The 20044-nt window shown below is 39.7% G+C and overlaps 1 protein-coding gene across 5 annotated transcripts in view; it reads right to left on the reverse strand.

Annotated features, from left to right (window-relative positions):
• Positions 1–590: 590 nt before the first annotated feature.
• Positions 591–20044, reverse strand: part of STXBP4 (syntaxin binding protein 4) — a 75075-nt gene continuing 55621 nt past the window's right edge. For 4 of the 5 annotated variants that reach the window (XM_063351651.1, XM_063351652.1, XM_063351653.1 and 1 more), the window contains 2 exons: positions 17769–17826; positions 591–1702 (listed from right to left, as the gene is read on the reverse strand). In XM_063351651.1, coding sequence (XP_063207721.1) covers positions 1591–1702; positions 17769–17826 — 170 coding nt within the window. In that variant the 3' untranslated portion in view covers positions 591–1590. The remainder of the gene's footprint in view (positions 1703–17768; positions 17827–20044) is intronic. The other variant, XM_063351654.1, reaches the window with a different exon arrangement.

Genomic DNA, 20044 nt, shown 5'->3' on the forward strand with positions numbered 1-20044 from the left:
CTACAGCTCACAGGCCAAATGCAGTAGATTCCTGCACTGCTATTCAAAGAGACTTGACTCGGGTTTTAAAAAAAACGTATGTTATTTTTGATTTTAAAAGATCAACATCTACAGTGTGCCTGACTTGGCACAGCTCCGTAATGCTAAGGACAGAGCGTGGGGCATAGGCACCAAAACTGCAAATAAGCCTGGTCTCCACATCCCTTCCTCAGAGCGCAAGGATTTTTACGTGCGGTGCCACACCTGCCGCAGACAGACCTCCACAAATGTGACCACGCAGCCTCAGGCCTTTGTATCGGCCAACAGAGGTGAGCCGGAGCGCAGCAGTGCGCCCGAACCTTGCCAGGGCGGCTCTGCAGTCCTTAAGTGCGCGGCTCAGAAAACTGCAGATGGCAGCCCGTGCCTTCCAAACACCGTTACATTCCCGTTCTTCTCGGACTGAAGGTCCGAGATAGGGTTTTCCTTTGGCGTATTCATCAGTGCTTCTGCAAAGTTTCAGATCCTTCTTTCATTCATTAGTCAACACCTACCATACATATTACACATACACACACACACACACATATATGTAAAGAGCCTCTAGAAAAATGTAGCGTAGAACCATATATTTGACCAAGCTGCCACCATGCATTGTGCTGTGAATAATGAGATCTAAAATGTTCTGTGCTACTGAGGTACAGTGAAACCTGTTCATTAGATTGCACCAGCACCCCCCTGTCATTTTCTATATCCTCTTTAAATCATCACCAAAGTGTAAAAAATGATTTTGTTCTACTTAAAGACCAACTCTGAGGAGGTGACTGATTTCTGCTGATCCTGGAGGTGGTTTCACAGGTTTCATTGTACTTGAAACTTCACAGCTTCCACTGAAGTATTTGATGCATGTATGTATCGGTTTAGCAGAGTACAAAAGTAGAATAATTTTCATTCTTGCCTCATATTGTTGGCAGAATATGGTGTCCTCTACCAAAACTGTCTTTTTACTTGACGGCTTATCAAAGACTCATTTTGCTGAAGCCCAACCACCAATCTTAAGAAGTATTTGTTTTCAAAGTCATCAGGGCTCCAACACTTGTAATAAATTGCTAAATTTCTATTAGCAAAACTTATTTGCAAATTTCTTCCATAAAAATAAAAATTTTCAGCAGTTAAAGAAAAGGTATCTACATTATGCTCACTAGCATTGGTTAAAAGAAGGAAAAAGCTCACCTTGCAGCCTTCAGTCAACCATTACCTGGAACTTACCATGTGAAATTACAACCAATGGCCCAATCTTAACTCTCACGCTGCTCCAAACTGTGAAAATTTCACTTCAGGTCAGTGGAGTTACGCCAGTAGAGAACTCATGAAAAGACAGGGTCGGGCCCTAGGGTAAGACTGGTCCCTGCACACCGAACTGGGACAAAGGACTGAAGGGAGACTTCTGCAACGCCTGCATCTTGTGTAGCATCAATAACCCCCCCAAAAGACTGGCAGAACTTCCTCTGACCTGAAGGGGAGAAACGTCATCAGGTACGATTACATTAGGCTAGAAAGCACACGGACAGTCTAACAGAAACTAGACAAACTACTGTCTGCCAACAGACGTCCTCAGCTCTTGGAGCCGGGAAGCTCTCTTATTCCATCGTCGTCATCCTCAGAGCAAAGCAAGCTTAGGGCGCTTGTTACAGGATGGATCCACGATGTTGTCTGTGTCACATGGCTAAAAAGAAAGAAGAAATACTTTTAGATGTACCAGATGGAGTCTGTTATGTAATGATAATTATGACACGTTCAAATACAGAGTTCTCTTTTTCCTGCTAACTACGAGATTTTACAACAAAACACGGAGTCTTCTGGGTGCTAGAACCTGAACTGAAGGTCTCATTTCCCAATACGTTAGAGAGAATGCTTTTATAAGAGACTCCTGGTACAGACTGGTGACATTTCCTGTTAATAGAGCTGTAGACAATTAACTCAGGCACGGCGTACAGCCCAGTCTAGCAAAGTCCTACAAAACTCCAACAAGCTGGCAAGGTATTAACACTGCCATCATAAGCTAGCAAGGTATTAACACTGCCATCATACCAGCTAAAGCCCGAGGCACAGGAGTCAAGAGGAAGTTGACCAAACATGGAATCACACCATAGGAATACACTCACTTTCTTAGAACACAAACTAACATTCCAGCATCATTAAGCCATTCCTCTTCTTGCAGAAAAAGACAGACGAATAAATTCAAAAAAGGATGTTCTTTACACGTCCTCTAGACCGAATTCTGGACATGCTTCCACAGCCTTTAAACACGTAAAAGGGAGTCAATACTACTTTTTACGGCTTAATCCCCACATTTGACTTGCAGTCTAAGCTGCTTTATAGTTTTTGGTAGGATTCTGTATGAATGGAAAGAACCTCATCAAGGCTTGGTAAGGACAGAGAGATGGAATAGGCTTTCTGTTCGCGGGTGAGAACTGTGCACCTTGTGATCGGTGGTACGCATGCTAGCCATACTGTGTGTGGGCAAGACACAGCCTCTTCTCCCTTCTGGAATAATATGTTCTTGGTAAAGGAAATAGCTTCTTTTCACTTAAAAAAATCTTGCTAATAAATTCACAGTTTTTACAGTCAAGTCAGTGCAAAGATGAATTTTGTAATACAAGTTGATTACAAGAACTAGCTGAAAAATATTGTACGTGTAATATACAGCATAAAAGACAAACAGCTCTTCCCACAGCCCCTAACCCCCAGCGTGCCTAAAGCCGTGCCTCTACTCACCTTTCAGGAGCACTGGGTTAGTGAACTAAGAAGTGCCGTGGTGGAACTACTCTAGATTTGCCTTCTCAAGTCAAAACAGATTTTGTCTTTCTGACTTCAAGACTGCTCTCTCGAACACGCGATTATGGCAAGCGATACGCTGAAGTAGGAATACGAGTCAATGTTGCACTACGCTGAGTTATGGGTATGGGGATCACTACTCCCGTCAACTCTATCGTGCTATCATCTTACCTTGGATTCACACCTTTCATTTGAGCTCAGAATAAGCTGGATATGGTGAGAACAACGACACTGTTCACCAAGAGGTGAATATGATGCTAAAGTAAATCACATCTTGAGCTGCATTAACTAGATTAACCAATCTCTGAACTGGTAATCTGAGTATTTAGGCACTACTTCAGTTGAAACAACACCTGAGTAAGGACCAAGCAAGAAAAACAAAATGTGCAAGATAAAGGCCATATCCTCTGTTCTTATCCTTAAAAAAACAACAAACCCAAAAGCTCCACTGATGTGTAAAAACAATGCATAAGTGCTTTTTTGGTGAGAGCGGCACTGGATGGACTCCATTCCTTCATGAGCGTATTGCACAAACATGCAGCACCTTACTGGAGCTGTGGAGATGCGCTCCAGAGAAGACAAACCAGAAGTGTAACTGAGCAACGTGTAGCTACAGAAAATACAACGCAGCAGATACTGACCGTTCTCAAGCACAGCAATCATTTCATTCCAAGAAAGTGAATGTAACCATTTGTACTAGGAATAAGAGCAACTTTCCAGAAGTTTCCAGTGTTTACCTTTAGGAAGTCAGATGATAGCCAAAATGAAGAATATGAAGAGAGTCTTTATAAAATGCTTTATGAGAGATTCGTGAATAAAATCCCATTTTAAGAGGAAATCTGCCTAATCAAGAACATTATTCCACAACACAGGGAAACAGATATATATTCACATTATGACTATATTTATAAATATAATATGGAAAATGTCTGCTGAATTTTTCTGCAATGTTTTCTATACTGTCAGGAAATGCCATCGATTATATTTTTTTCAATTAAAAAAATTAGTCATTATGGCTTAATACTGAAGATAACACTCTAAATTAAAGTCCCAGCATGTGATTTCATTTATCTGCATAACGACACAGGACTCCTTCCAACGCCAGGGGAATCATGGGAACTGAAATAACTGGATTCCATCCATTCCAGCTCTGCCAATGCAAGATTTATTGCCTGCAGTACTATTTTAAGTGTTTATATTCCCTGCTTTTACCAAGCCGTTTCTCAGCAATCCATTATTGAATTTAAGTAAGAACAAAATTATTTTTTAATTTTTTTTTTCCTGTTTGACTCCCCCATGCAGCATGCCTTGACCTGCTGGGTACCCAAATCCTCAGCTCGGTTTTCTCCTGAGCATGCAGGATCACTCCTGTGAAATGGGAGAAACTGCACAGGAGTAGGAGAGTTATGTGGAAAAGCATTCACTGGTCTTTGATGTAACCAATTAAAACATTCTTTGTTAAGTGTTTATTCTTCAGAAGCTTTTCCTTCGACATACTTTAGGACCAGGAGGCAAACGACAGCACGATTACCTTTCTGCTAACCGCTGTAAGAACTTTTGTTCTCTTACAAATAAATGCAAAAATTCTCCTGACCTTTAACAGTGCAGAACTGTGTCACTGAAATCAGGATTATGATTGTCTATGTTCAATGGCATAGCCTTGTTCAATCACTGGAAAGAAAGAAGAGAACTAGTTCTCACCCATTTTCAAAATATATGGGGCCAAATTTTGCTCGAATGCCAATTTGCTGTAAATACTTCTGATTTGAACTCAGTTCTTTTAAAGTTGCACTAGGCTTTATCCCATGAACTCTTCTAGTAGAACAGTTTCTTTTGAACCCTTTGCCAACATCGTTACTAGGAAAAGAACTCTTATACATCAACATGAAGCCCAGATACCATATCTCACATTGTAGACAGACACACACAATGCGCACAGATTATTTAGGTACAGAATAAACGTATAAACCCCCCGCTATTTATTTTTAGCTCTCCAAAAGTGCTGTGGCTAAAGAGCTTTGACATAATCAGTCCGAAGAGATAATCCCAGATTTACTGGTTTGCAGAACATTCTTGTATTAGAAATACGTCCTCTCTGATTTGTGTGTTCGGGCCGCAATAAAAGTGAGAGGGAATTCAAACCTACCTCTAGGTTTTGCTTAACTGATGGAACTGGTGTGAATACTAAAGGAGTATCTGGAAAACCCGCATTACAAATTCTACACGCAAAATGTTTTCCATTTGCAAACGCTCTTGTTCAAAAGATGAATTTCACATTTTCAGAACAATTAACAATATTTAAAGATTTTTAGGTTTTCAGACAAGTCATTGCTATCGGAGGGTAGCCAAAGTTATTGTTAGAAAACAGAAACACTTGATCTGGAAATATGTCAGTAGCTTATTCTGTCTTTTTAACATTCTATTCTGACTTTTTAATTTTAGAGCTTGGAAAAACAAAACATGAGAACACAGGGATACTTTTTTGGCACAGAAATGGTAGCGAATTATTTAAAATACCATTATAATTACCCTCCTAATGGCTCTTCCTTATTTGCATGGAAAATGATTTATTTTAAAACGAGAACTTAAGACAATCCTTTAAGAAAAGAATAATTCAGAAAAGAAAAAATGTTTGTATCCTTGTTAGATTTTGAGCATTATCAAGACATGCTTTTCACCTAAATTGAATTCTCCAACTAGGGCCAGACTCTGTATCCTGACGGGGAATCCTGAGGAGTCGTGCAGACACCACCACCGCTGGAGATCCCTGCGCAGGACGCTGAGCTATAAAGCAGTCAGGCGGAATTCTTTGAAGCCGTGGAGTTTTTTCCCCCTTTTTACATGGGACCACATCCGTAACACCTGGCTGAATCTCCCCAGGGCACCGGGGTTATTTAGCTTTTTAAAAGAAGCAATTTTGTGCAAGACCCATTTGTTTGAGATCTGTTGCGGAGACAAGATGCAGCCTTAAACAATTAATCAACCAAATTCTCATAATGATCATTATTCATTAGGGACCAAATAGAATTTAGTTGTCTCTGAACCTGGAAAGGCAAATTCTGGCCTCATATGAACCCTGTGCTGCTCTACCAAATTGAGCAGTATTGGAGATGAAAGTGAAAGCAAACTCTGCTCTTTGAAGTAACACAAAACCCAAGGTAGCTATTTTCCTCCCTAAATGAACATACCCAATAACCTAAATCCGTTTAATTCATAGTAGTAATTTTGCTAAACTTTCAAACTTCCATATCTTGTATTTTGATTTCCTAAACTTCACCAGTCCTTTAAAATGCAATAATGCTCAGCTAACGCGTATTGATGCTCGACGGAGCTTTTACCGACCTGCGCACAAGCCATTGTCGCGATGCCGTACAGCTGACAACCGCAGGGCTGAGACATCGGAAACTGCACACTCTGAAAGCTTTAACCTTTAGTAATTTCACTGGTGTTACTGAAATAATAATTTTTAAAAAAGGTAGCAAATCATAGAATCAGAGAATGGTTTGGGTGGGAAGGGACCTTAAAGCCCATCCAGTGCCACCCCCTGCCCTGGGCAGGGACACCTCCCACCAGCCCAGGTTGCTCCAAGCCCCGTCCAGCCTGGCCTTGAACCCCTCCAGGGATGGGGCAGCCACAGCTTCTCTGGGCAGCCTGGGCCAGGGGCTCACCACCCCCACAGCAAAGAATAGCGCTGCTAGATGTAGATGCAGCGGGCTGGAAAGGGACATGCTCTATACTACCCAGAAATACGTTTTGTATTATGCTCTTTTAGGTTTTCGACTGACACGCATACCCCAATGGGAAGTTCTGAACTTGCTGTGAAAGGCGTATATGCCATCTGCTAGATGACCAGCTCCGTGGGGGACTCTGCGTTCCTTCGTCACCCACTAACATGCAGCCCCCATGCAGTGGTGGTCTGGAGGCTAATGAGGGCCAGAGCAACAGGAAAATGAAGGACAATGCCACTGCATAAAGACTCTGAAACATAATCCTTCATCTAGAGGTTATATCATCCCCCTTGCTTGTTCCTGCACAGAATCTGTGTAGCTCTTTGCTCTCACAGCTTTGCAAAATTTGTTTTAATTACTGCCTTTGTCTTTTGTTGCTGGGCCTCTCTGGGGAAAATTTTCTGGTCTGTGCTTGGAATGGCCTTTTGCTTTGCAAGGATACCTTTTTTCTCTTTAAAATGTACTGTCCTAAATCTCGCACCTTTGAGAAGGTTCCCAGCTCTTTCATCTCTGTTTCACTCGTACTTCTCTAAGTCTCTTGGGCCACGATCAACGTTTCTCACACACCTTCTGAAACTTTGCAGGAGAAAATACACCATTGAAACTAGGTCCTGCACAAAAAAGGAGCAGTCCGAGTTTGCACCAGCCACCTTGAAGATTATGTCTGGGTAGGGTGAGGCAGAATTACCCTTCCTCATGCCAGCAGGTGGCAATGGAGTGTCTAAGGCAGCACCAGGGAGCTGCTGCTCCTGATGGCATTTAAGGAGGTTTGATCATGGGATGATGATAATCGCAGACCTTCCAGTTATAGCTCAGCCCCTTCCCATGACTGTGGAGTTTAGGTAAATACTATACAGCGAGATTTGGTACACAGGATGGTCTAAATGCTGGAAGTCTGCTAATTCTGTTGCCTTCAAATCCTGACCTGACAGTGTTTCTAAATCGCTCTACAATCTGCACGAGCATATCGAATACAGTGAATATAACGTGTAGTTACTGGCGCTGCACCTGATGCATTTCGTGAATGCATTCCTAATTTTATTCAGGAGTGCATGATTTTTGGGAGCAGAACTATTTCTCAGCTTTCAATAACCAATGCTTTTCACACTGCTGCCATCCTAAGATAAAGGACGCTAAATTCATAAGAATTTAAACTTACTAATTTTTTGTTTCTTCAATGAGAGTGTTTATCCTGAAATAAGCTCCCAGAGCTAGCACACACGTGCAGACCCAGTCACGGTATCTCTCATGTTTGGTATCGCCTTTGAAAATGCCGGTGGCCGGAAAGCAAATGTTAAAAGCTGTGAGGGGATACCAAGTCAAGCAACTGAAAACTGCTGCTATTTTGAAGAGCAAATGCTGGGAGGATCTGCAAGGGATAATTTATTCTCAACTGTAACTAAAGGATTTTAATTTTGTGGATAAGCAGTTAGAACAAGATAAAACAACTGGGTGAAGTTGATGCAAGTATCATCAATCAATCCTGAGAGCATCTAGGGAAGAGGGTTTCCAGACACAGAACATATAGGCAATTTGGGAAGGGGCTTTGTATTGCATTTATCACAATCAGATTATTTGAAATTAAACATTCTTTTCCCCCCTCCCCCTTTTTGTCTAAATTATTTAAGACTGGACCCTCTTTCAAGGCAACATTTCAAAAGGAACATACAGCGTACAGTAGTAGCCCAGGAGATGCTGGGCAGGCCCTGGAAGATGGCAGTGACCTCAACTTTTATTGGCTGTAATTAGATTGAGAGCACTTGTTACCTCATGGAACCGTGTCCCCTAAGGCGACATAAATGTTTCTTGCATTTCCCTCAGGGATTGCAGATTTTGCTTGAGTATTAATTAAGGATTGAGGGATATAAAGTGAAACCCCAGAAGAGCGTCTTGCTGTTTATTCCTTGATTAAACTGATTAAACACTTGTCTACTAAGACAAATCTATGAGCAATTTCAGAAGGCGGTTATCACTGGGAAGAAGATTTATATAGCGAAATAATGTGCCATATTATTAAAAATTGTCAACAATAAACAAATGGCCCAATATAAAAGGAAAACAGTAGTAACAGTAGGATCTGAGCCAAGGCTGAATAAGCCCAAAGGTTTGAGTGACATATGCAAACTTTTCACAGTTTTAAAGCACTACCTGAAATCTGTCTCACCCCAATATTAGCCAACTGCTATTACTCTAAAGGCGCTGTTGGAACACGTGCAGTTACTCATAACCCTGTGTCTGTAAGTGAACATCATAAAAATTCCGGTGCAGTTTATTTGAAAATGCATCAAAACGTGAAGATGAGCGGCGTTAGTTTTGTGAAGAACTGCACAATCAGGCTGCTCGCTCACATCAGCCCTGGCTTTTCATCATGGGCCCGACACCGCGATAAGACAGACGTCGCGCACTTAGGCCAACATCACACAAGGTTATTTCTACCACCACCTGGAGCATGCTCAAGGCCTCTGTTTAAACTGTGTCCTAACATGAATCAAAGCCAAAGTGATGGCTTAGTCTGTGTTTTATCTGAAGCACGGGCCTAAAAAACCCCTTTGCTGTGCACTGTTCTGCTTCTGATGGCTCTCCCAAACCCCAGGAGGGCTCAGGAGAGCCGAGGGCGCAGGGCTGTGCACATGGCTTATGCCACAAGGGCCAAATCCTGCCCTAACAAAGGAGAATATAACAGGAGTCTGAACTTTCACATTTCCAGTCCTACTCACAGAAGTAACTAGATAGGTGAGAATCAGACCTTTGATCACATCTGTGCAACAGCAAAATTACCCAGCAGAGGTGACAAAAATCAGCCCACTAATTTCACTGGGATTTGTAGGTCTAGAGCAAAAAACAATTTCAGCTTCATGTATTTTCGCACAGAAGAAGTTTTAACAGCTGCCTCATAAGATAGGCCAGAGCCTGGACGGAGTGTGCAGTATCTGTGGAAGCTGAAGGAATGTTTTTCTCCATTTTGGTTCTTGATATTAAAAAACAAACAACCTCTCAGGAAAAAAAATTGCCTAACCAAAAGCAGCTTAAGGTCTTAACATTCTTGTATTACAAGCTCATGTTATCATAAAATCCAATGCCAACTTTCCTAATTTTACATCGGAGGTTATTTTACTTATAGTCATGCAAAATGATTTCAGTGAAAAGTCAGAGAAACTGAATTCCTGACAACCCAAATATCCGGCAATAAACCAGAAATTTTAGAAATTATTTTGAATTTTCATCTTATCTCAGCTATCTGTAAGTCTTCATGAATTTTTAGTTAGTACAATGTCTTACATGAAATCACTGCTGTGTCTTTTAATACAAAGTCTTTCTTTATTCAAGTGAACAAAGAACAACCGGGGGCAAAATTTTCCAAGAAGACCGTTCCCTCTGGATATATTTATTCCTAGTGACCAACTTGAGACACAGGAAAGAGTCATGTACTTCAGATGGCAGGCATTAACACTTTGCAAAAATAAAAGTTCTCCGAGATGTCTCAAGTTGGTTATCAGAAAAAAAAAAGAGAAAAATGTCAGGATTACCCAAATTCATACGATTATATCTCAATGTGTTTGAACTGATGTTGAGCTGACAGCTGCAGAGAGCTTTGGACCATTATACGTGAAAAAGGAGCAATAACAGTTAGCACTTGGTTAGTGCTGAGCCAGTTTTATTTAAATATTTGCAACTTCTTGTGACTATATAACTATTCTTTTCTCTATTTTCAGACAGGAGGACTTGAGAATGACAGGTAAAAGGAACATTTTCAAAAGCAACCTCTATTTTTGAGTGACATGTAAAATAGGAAAGGTCCAATTTTAAGAGATCCACAGTAACTGCATCTTTCTTTGAACTCAATGAAAACAGAGAGCACTCCATGCCTCAAAATACCCATTCCTATGCACAAAATATCGAAGTTATTAAGATGGGGACACCTCCAATGATAATTCTGATAATTGATAACTTTGGTGCAACTAAATTATCTGCTATACCAGGAGTTGGGAGCAGAGCTGGTACTGGATTCAATCCAGGGGGATTTCTATGGCATGTTCAGTACGGCAGATCACGTTTTTAATTAGTTTGCTGCCCTGATCCCACTAAAATTTGAGTGGAACATACAGAATTTTACTTGAGATCAGCTGTACTATTATTTGAACTTTACCGAACTTGATTTCTTCTAGGAAGGGCCACTCCAACCACTATTTAGATACCCTGCAGGTACCTGGTACATAGCATATACTGGAATGGGACAGCAGAGATGAAGCCGAACACATCTCAGTGTGTTGGCTTTTGGGTCCTTCCTTTATAATGCAGTAGAAACGGGCAGAGTACACTTACCAAAGGAACAGCTTTGTTTTTTCAATTTAGCGTGCAGTAAGTAAAATTAACTGTGATTTATTTTCCTTTTATGATGATACCTTTAGCTCTAGTGCTATAAACCATCAATGTTTATACTACAGAAGTTCTTCATCTATCACACATGCTATGCTATTCTTAGTTCAGTCATAAAATCATAAACAGCTTCTGTGAATGCCCAGCTTTCAGTAAAATTAATGATTGCTCCTTCCCAAGCAAAACCAAACAAAATAGAATATTATAAAATATATAGGTATGATGTCTTGGCTTTCCAAGTGGAAGCCTGATTCGTTACCAGAACACATCATGTGTGGGTTTTATTAATTGTATTTTACAAGTATTGAATTTAGGCTCTTACTTAACAGGAGTCAAATTCTATTCTCAGTTGTACTGGTATACTATCAGAGCACTTTCATTGCTCTTTGTCACACTGAAGCACTCAATGCTTCCATGAGAAACTTCTGATTTTTAGATAAACTGCTGAAAGACAGCCCGAAATCAAATATTACTGTTACTCCTTTGGTATAAGATAGAAAACATCGCAGACCCTGATACAGCTAAGGGAAAAGATTCCAAAATATTAAAATATCTGGGAACTTCTACTTGTCTTTCGGGAAAATTTAATTTAAGATAAATGTTCTTGAGGAAAACGACAGCTAATGTGGAATAGCTGGAACCTTGTGCTATTAAAAAGCTAGAAAAACAGTGTTTACAGGGGCAAAATTCACAGCTGGTCCTTACAAACTGTATACATATGCAAGGAGTGGGTGGGAGTGGGAGGCAGAATAGCAAGGCCCTGCCTAATTTTAGGTGCCAGTCTCATGATACAGAGCTGCCATATGTTAAAGGTGAACACAGTGGGAGGCTGGAAGAGATTAACGATAATGGGTTTTCTGGGAAAAAATTAGTGTCCCAGCTATGCTTTTATATACTGTTCCTGTGTGATTCTAAACCACCAACGTATAACCACTTATTAATTAGCATATATGATACTTCGTTGGGAGAGCAAAGTCATGCATAGACTCTTTCTCCTATTTAAAAATCAAACCCCAAAGTTCCTAATTCACAAAATCCACTGAATGACAGAATACACTTTCTGTTGCAGTGCGGAAATGCTGTGACTTCCATGAGGACTTTTGCCAGAGCATACAACAAAAGTGACATTTTCTTCTAATAGTGGTTACAACACTTAGTAAACTCATGCAGCGTTACACCTGAACTAAGCCCGGGCAAAAATAACCACATGAGTAGCTCTAAAAGTGAACGAGAGGAACCTGCTCGCTCTTACAAGACTTCTCCCATCCTAATGCCTCCCAGCTGGTAAGTGCATTCACACACATCTGGATCAGGCGATTCTCCATAAAGGCTCATTAGCCCCTTTGTGTTTCTGGGATTTACAGCTAAAACGTCTACTTGGGACAGGAATTTCTATTAGAAAATCAGTAACTGAATTTCTCACAACAGAAGAACAGCCTTACGCATCTAATAAGTAAAATTAACTAATATCACACTTTTTTATCTTATTATGTGGGGTCTCTTCAATACACTGGTCCTCCAAGTTCAAGACAGAAAAGGGAGAAATTGGAAAGGATCCAGTGGAGCGTCATCAAGATGATTAGAGGGTTGGAGAACTTGGCACATGAAGAAATGTTGAAGGAATTGGGTTCGTTCAGCCCAGAGAAGAGAAAGCTCGGGGGGTGGGGGTGGGTGTCTAATCAAAGCCTTCCCGTACCCAGGAGGCAGTTGTAAAGAAAATGGAGGCACTCTTCTCACAAAGATGTATGGCAACAGACAGGAAGCAATGGGTACAAGTTGCTTCAGGGGAAATTCCATCTAAATTAAGAAAATATTCTTCACTGTGAGAACAGCTAAACATTGGAATAGGGCACCCAGAGAGGTGGTGGAATCTCCCTCACTGGAAATATTCAAGGCTTGGTTTGACAGGGCTCTGGATAAGGTTAAACGAGATGACCTCCAGACCTCCCTTCCAATCCAGACTTTTCTATAATTTTATTCTATGATTTTGGAATTGCAGTGGACAGCTGAAAACCCCATTAGGCTACATTCAATTGTCATTTCGAGCAAATGAGGTCAGAATCTCAACTCTTCTTACCCAAATTGGCTGACATCAACAGTGACAGAAATGCCAAACGTAAATCGGTGAGGAAACAGGCGCTGGCAATGTGTTTCTATAACACATTAATTGATGGGGCATGAATCTGGTGCTATGTATGAATGACTGATTGCATTGCTACATGCAAAATAAAATAGTGCTTGCCCTCTCCATCACTTTAAAGTACGCCAGGTTATTTCAAAATACATCTGAGGCCAAAATTCAACCGTTATTCTCCAGCAGGAGGAAAGCACAGTTATATCAGCAATGAAGCTGATCCCTACCTTTTAGTCTACTGGTGTAATTTTTGTCCTTCTGGTAACTGTTAGTTTATATTATATTAGTAAGACACTTGAACTTGCTTTTTTCCCTAATGCGTATTGAGATGTGACTCAGAGAGGCTTACATTACTGTTTGCTATTTCATGGTAAACCTATACGCATGACCTTAATGCCTAGCACAGAATCACGTGAATTTATGACACACCAGCAGCCTAAACGGTAGTTTTCTTACACTTGCCAGTACTGTGTGACTGATTTTAGCAACTTGGTTGATTGAAAATAATTTACTGAGAGACTGAAATGATTTCCTGAATAAAATAATTGATTTCAAGAACTCTCTTAAGGTGACTATTCCTGGACAAGATACAGCTTTCCCTGGCAGGTACAGAGCGCTGTTCAGTCCCTTCGGAATACAGCCATGTAAATGTTTTATTCATGTCAGTTATTCACATAAGTGGGTTTCACTTTAGTGTGTAACACAAGCCAGCTGGTTTGCTTCTTTTAAACTCTGATTTCTCATGCACTTCATCTTGCTACACCCCCTTCAGAGATATTTATGGCAATCTCACAGCAAGCTGTCTCAAGCTTATGTGCTATTAAGATTCCATTCTGGGGTGTTTACTGCATTAGATTTCTAACATACAGATTTATGGACTCAGCTACTTGATGGCCCAATAAAGCACATTGGAACTGAAGGCAACCACTAATTAAAATAGTATTTGATTGTCCTTAGCATATTGTAAAACTGCTGTGGATTTAAACAGAGCCATTGCAGCTTCTATATAGCCCCACAGCCTAACTGCATTCACATGTAAGATCAGTTGAATTGTGGCTACGTTTAGGGAATCATAACATGTTTTTCTGTGTGTTTGTATACATGGAAGTGGGCTAATGTTGAAACACTCCTAAGCCCCTCATGGCCTTGGCTGTTCTAAACACCAAAGAATGAAAGGATTGAAATTCACAGCCAGAGAGAACAAGAAGGTTACAGCATCAGTACCAGGGCTGTGAAGTATCAACTGTTCTGCTAATCCCCATTTAAACAATTAGATTAAATCCTACTGAAAAGGATCAGCTGATGAGATGCACCTCAAGCTAAGTTCCTCCTAGAAAAGGATATTTTCTGTGTTGAGAAGAATTTTCATCTTGAAATCTCTACCATCCAACGTTAGAAACCAGGGACCTACGCAAGCCCCGCTCCTTGCTCGAAATAGTTAACTTTCTTAGACTGACTTTGTACACATTACAAAGTGTAGTAAGAGGTATGAATTTTCAAGCACGCAAAAAGCCTGGCTTACGCTCTGTAAAGGCATTTGGAAACAGTCATGAAAGCAAAATAAGGAAATAGTTAAAAGGAACATTAATTACTATGATGTCTTATTGCAATGCGCAGTTAATTTCATTCTAATGAACTGCACTAAGAGCTCTTAACACGTCAGTGTGGTGGCTCCATTCAGAAGAATGTAAGTTTTTAGACAGTGGTTGTAAAGGGTGATTTTATCCCCTTCTCCATTAAAATGGATAGATTTTGCTTGCCTGCCATGTAAAGACCGACACGCAGAACTTTCTAAGACAGACTGCAGAAGGTAACAACGATGGAAAACCTGCGGTGCTATCACTTGTAATACTAGGAGTAAATTAAAAAGAGGGAAGAACATTCATGGGTCATGAATGATCGAAGATCAGACACGCAAAAATCCCTGAAAAAGCTTTTCCATGTGAACTACTGAATTCCAATCTGTAGTTTCAGCAAGTGGGGCTGACGTGCAAAAGATCTGATGCTTTCTGCAAATTAGGCTTCCACCACTGACACTAGCTGAGATTCTACTGTTGCTAATATGCATCTTATTGTCGCATATGCAATAGTTCAGTATGCAAGTGCAGAACTTAAGAAGAAATTTCTGGCACATATTCAGCAAATCTAACTTTCTGCTGAGTCACCAAGATAAGGACTTGCATGAGAAGCACGGTAACAAAACCAGAAAAAAAAAAAAAGAGGGGAGAAATGTTTCAAGAATGTGAGATTTCTTCTATTCTGTTTCTAAATTTTATTTGCTATTATTGCTAGATAATACTATCTTCAAGCTCAATGTCCAGTTAGGCAGGTACAAACACAGAATATTGCAAGTGTTTTACCCAAACAGAATCCAGCACCCGCCTTTCACTTTCCAACTGTTGTATAATGGCTCCCTGTATCAACAGATGGAGACCAAGGGAACAGTGCTCTATTTTAATAGTTGCTCTTGTATTTGTTTCCATTGCTATGAAATTGGCTTTTAATTCACTTTCATTTCCTAAGTTATTTTTCTACCATTTTTTTCGGTACAAATCCCATGTAGTAACCTACATCTGTCTGAAAATAAAAGCCGTCCTTTGATTAGAGCTGGAATGCAGTATCATATACGGTGTATTTGGAAACCTCTGCAGAAAAAACCACGTCTGCTTTAATACATCTAGCTCGAGGCACCGCGGGGTGAGGCAAGGACAACAGAGCAGTGTATTTGAAAAAAAAGGGAAGAAAATGTCCCTGCTTTTCTTGGCTAGCTAATACATAAACTTCAGTGTTATTTACGTGACTTTTATGAGAGTTTGGGATAAAAGTAATTTTATCTCACTGCAAAGATTTATTTGCTGCCCTTCCTGTCTTTTAGGAGACTGTGGAAGTCCACCTGCAAAACAGTGTCCTCCTGGCACCTATAACAATTAAACAACATGCAAAATTCAGCGGCTAGAATAACTTACTATTAATTAAACAATGATTCGTGATATACATGGAATGGAGATGAATTATATTTTTCACCAATTCTTTCAATCTTTTAGAGAAATAATAAAAACCCCCTATTTTATGAATTATTTTTCACTGTATTCTGGAAAAAACAACAGCATACTGTCCAATTCACTTCCTGAAGCTTCTGTGACACACAACACGAGCTACTTCTTTTTCATGCATTTTTCCTCCACAATCAGAGAACACAATTGAAAAAAAAAAAAATCTTTCCTATAGTATACACATTTCTATAGCTTTTTGTAAAAAAGCCTTCAATTCTCTACTTGCAACACATTAGCAGGATATAAACCATATTTCTGATTTGATTAAAAAATAATATAACCTTTTTTCTTTTTTTTTTTTTGTAAATAATGAATTTGCACTGCATTTTTCCTTCTATTCTTTCAGAAAAATGATCACTAAGGAAATCCTATAGTTAAGGAAAGCCAAAAAGCAAGTACTGGGGCCCCAAGCTCAGTGCTTTGTTCCCCCTCCCTCCTCCCCCCGGCCCCAGATGATTACTACTTCAAATCATTACTGACTTAAAAGCTTTTGTAGAGGTTTTCTTTATGCTTTAGACACCGTGTTATTGTAGCATCTTATCAATGTCACCTTTCCTCTAGTCTCTGGAGAGTTTTGAAAAAATAATTTGTTTGCAATATCTTCTAAAAAAAAAAAAATAATCACAGGTAACCCCCGATACAGTGATATTTTTCTGGAGTTTTTTTTGGGGGGTGCTCACTTTTTTGGGGGGGTTGCAATGTCTATCCTGAGCATACACCAGTGAAATTCGCTATTAGTTAATGTAAGTATTTCTAATAAGCCGGCTATGAAGAGTATGGTTTTATCTTTGGCAACCCCCTGAAAATGTAGAAAGCAAACCTTATGGAAACCACAGGTATCATTTTAATGGAGTAGAAATCAAGAACAAAAAAGTAATATATATGCAGAATATGAGAGGCGGCTTTTGCACCTGGTGCAGCTTCAGTGCCGTTACCCAAGGAATAAAGGTTGCTTTACCTGCAGCCAGCGACACCGCCAAATGTCAATACTCTGTGATACTCAAGTTAGGAAGCTTCCATTTAGCATCTTCAGCGCAAAGTCTAGTGTATCATGACTTTTCTTCTAAATGAATGGTATGGCAGTTGGAAATCTCTGGATCATTTTATAAATATAACTAAATGCTTTCAGTCCTGTTCCTTCACCCTTTTGCAGCAGCAGCACCACTTATTCCCACACAAGGGAGCAGGACATGACGTCAAAAAAACCATCAGTAACTTGAGAGCTAGGCGAAACCAGAGCATTACCTTCTAAAAACCTAAAAGAATTCTAAGAATTCTTCCACTTCCCCAAAATCTAAGGGCATTTTTAAAAATAGATATTTATACTTGTAAACTATTTAGGGGATGAGTGTTCTTCTTATCTCCTGGGTCCGTTACAGGGTCAAACACGTAACCGGGGAAGTTCTCAACACCGTAGACTAGGGTTTTCAAAGACATCTGAAGGACAAAGACACAGTTGTCACTGAATTTCAGTTGGATTTGTGACGAAGCCCTCTAGGACCCTCTTGACAGTGAAGTCACAAAAACCAGAAAAGAACAAGTGATTTCAGTAATAAAGATGTATATAAGACATACGACAGCTTTTGTTATTTTACTCATTTTTCCATTAATTCGTTTAGTTTGATGTTCCACTCTGATCCATTTTCCCCCAGACCTACTCACTTGATAAAGTATTTGATTCCATCTGCTGTATAAGCTTCTTCCCATCCATAAGGCAGACCTAAGATGAAATGAAGATATAAGATGTCGCTCAAAGCTTAGGTGACGCAAAAACATAGTTTTGAAATGGTGTAAGCTAGAATGCTGTAATTTCAAACCATGTCGTAAAAAGATTATAAATGAATTCTCGCTAGGTTTGCAATAGATAATATAAACAATACAATTTAATAAATATTTGCTGTGCTACAAAGTTATGAACCATTTGACGATACTTTTATTACTAGCATTTCTTTTGTAAAAGCTGAAAGTCTGGTCAAATTAGAGTGTAGCAGTTAACTCTTTTTGAACTTTTTATTGTAATTTACACCTATATGAAGTGCCCAAAAAACGCCCTGCGTCTGTGGTCTGCTGAGGTCCATTTTACTCTGGTTTTACAGCTACCACACACAGATGCTAGTAACGATACGAGGTGGAAGGCTGGGTAGAATTAAATCCTCTGCTGTTTGGTTTATCCCCAACTTTTGTGTTTATACATAATTCTTTGGGAATTCAGACACAAACTCGAAGACACTCAGAGACAGATTCAGAAAATGTATGTGCAGATGTTTGTACATACACTTTTCTACCTAACGATTATTATCTATGTCCACAAATCCTGAAAAAGGTTAATTTACTAAATGCATTGCTTAATTTTTTGATTTACAGTAGTGTTTCTGGGAGTTAAAGTATTTAATACTGCAACATTTAGCATAAATTAAAATAAGTAATTCTAAAAGGCTGCCATTTTTACATGCACTAAGAAACTGCTCTCTTTTCCCCTTTTGTAATTATCAGTCATGCTAATCTTCAAAACTCAGTCTTGGATTTTGTTCTTGGTTTGAAAGCTGCATCCATGAGAAAGATGAGTAATACTCTTAGTAGGGTACTACACTATGTCACTTTAAAAATTCATTTTTCATAGGAAACCTTTACCTTTTTTATTACTATTTGTTCAAAACCAAATGTCTGTAGAGTTCGAAAAGTGCGGGAGAAAAAAGCATGAGTCAATGGGCGAAAATAGTCCTCCTGATGTTTGCTTTTGTGATACTCCACTGTAATGTATATAAAGAAAAGTGCAAGGTCCTGAAAAACCTGCCTTTTGTGGAGACTAGAAATACAAATAAAATTAAAATGTGCATGAAAATTGTTCTGGAAGTGCTTTAGCTTGGAAGTCATCTTGAAATGTTAGTGTCTTAGGAGTTAAGCTATTTTGTTCAAGGCACAGCATATCTCGAAGACCAGCTCATTGGAACCATCTGCGAGCCTGCTCTAGATTTAAAACTTTTATGTGGAAAATGTGCTGGACTGCACGCACCATAGGATCTCTGACAGCCGCTTCATACCGAGGCATGCCCTGAGTGCACACGTACATTTCTTCTAATTTCTTTCTTAAAAGGCTCATTTTCTTTTCTCCCACCGTCACACCTTTGTCTCTAGTGTGGTCCTTACTTCTTAAAAATCCGGAATGGGGTAACTTCAGTTCTCAAAGATAAACAGAGCTCATTACAGCTCATGACTTGGCACAGTGGAGCAGGTACAGACCACCTGAGAAGTAATTATACCTGTAGGCACCAAGCGAAGAGCAACAAGTAAGCCTACCAGAACCCCGGAACTCAGGAAGGGAACTTGAGAGCTGGTAATTGTAGAACAGCACCACAACTGTTTAGTACAGCTTGAAAAGTAAAAAGCCCATTGGAATTTTTTTTCCCTTTCACTTTTACCCCATATTAGTCACTTATCTCACGCTTGTTCCCATTTTTAGAACAGATCTATACAATCTGTTCCTCCAAACATGCCACCTACTACCTTTGAGAGAGAATAATCCACAGCTACTTCCCTTTAAATACAAGGTAGTTGCTGCGTAACAGTTTTCAGGCTCTGACTCCATTATGAAGGAAGGAAGAAAAGGATGTTTTAAGTTATAAATATGCTAATATGCTAGACATGATCACCAGTTCTTCCTTCCTCTCTCATAAAAGACGGGACCTTTATTCAACATGGATATTCTCTAACGATTTGAATGGCAATAGGATTCATCCTTCAGTTGCTTCCATCTGCCCTGGCCTTTCCTCATTCCTGCATGTAACATGCATATCCAAAATAAATGACAGCAGATTTGCTCAGTTATGAATAAACCCTCAGCATTTGCTCTGTGCTCACATGGATCCCCTACATCACCTGTTTCATTCATCAGTGATAATTACACTTTTTTCACTAGTAACTTGATTAAAATTATGTCT

The sequence above is a fragment of the Chroicocephalus ridibundus genome, chromosome 14 (genome assembly GCF_963924245.1).
Source record: "Chroicocephalus ridibundus chromosome 14, bChrRid1.1, whole genome shotgun sequence".
Classification (NCBI taxonomy): domain Eukaryota; kingdom Metazoa; phylum Chordata; class Aves; order Charadriiformes; family Laridae; genus Chroicocephalus; species Chroicocephalus ridibundus.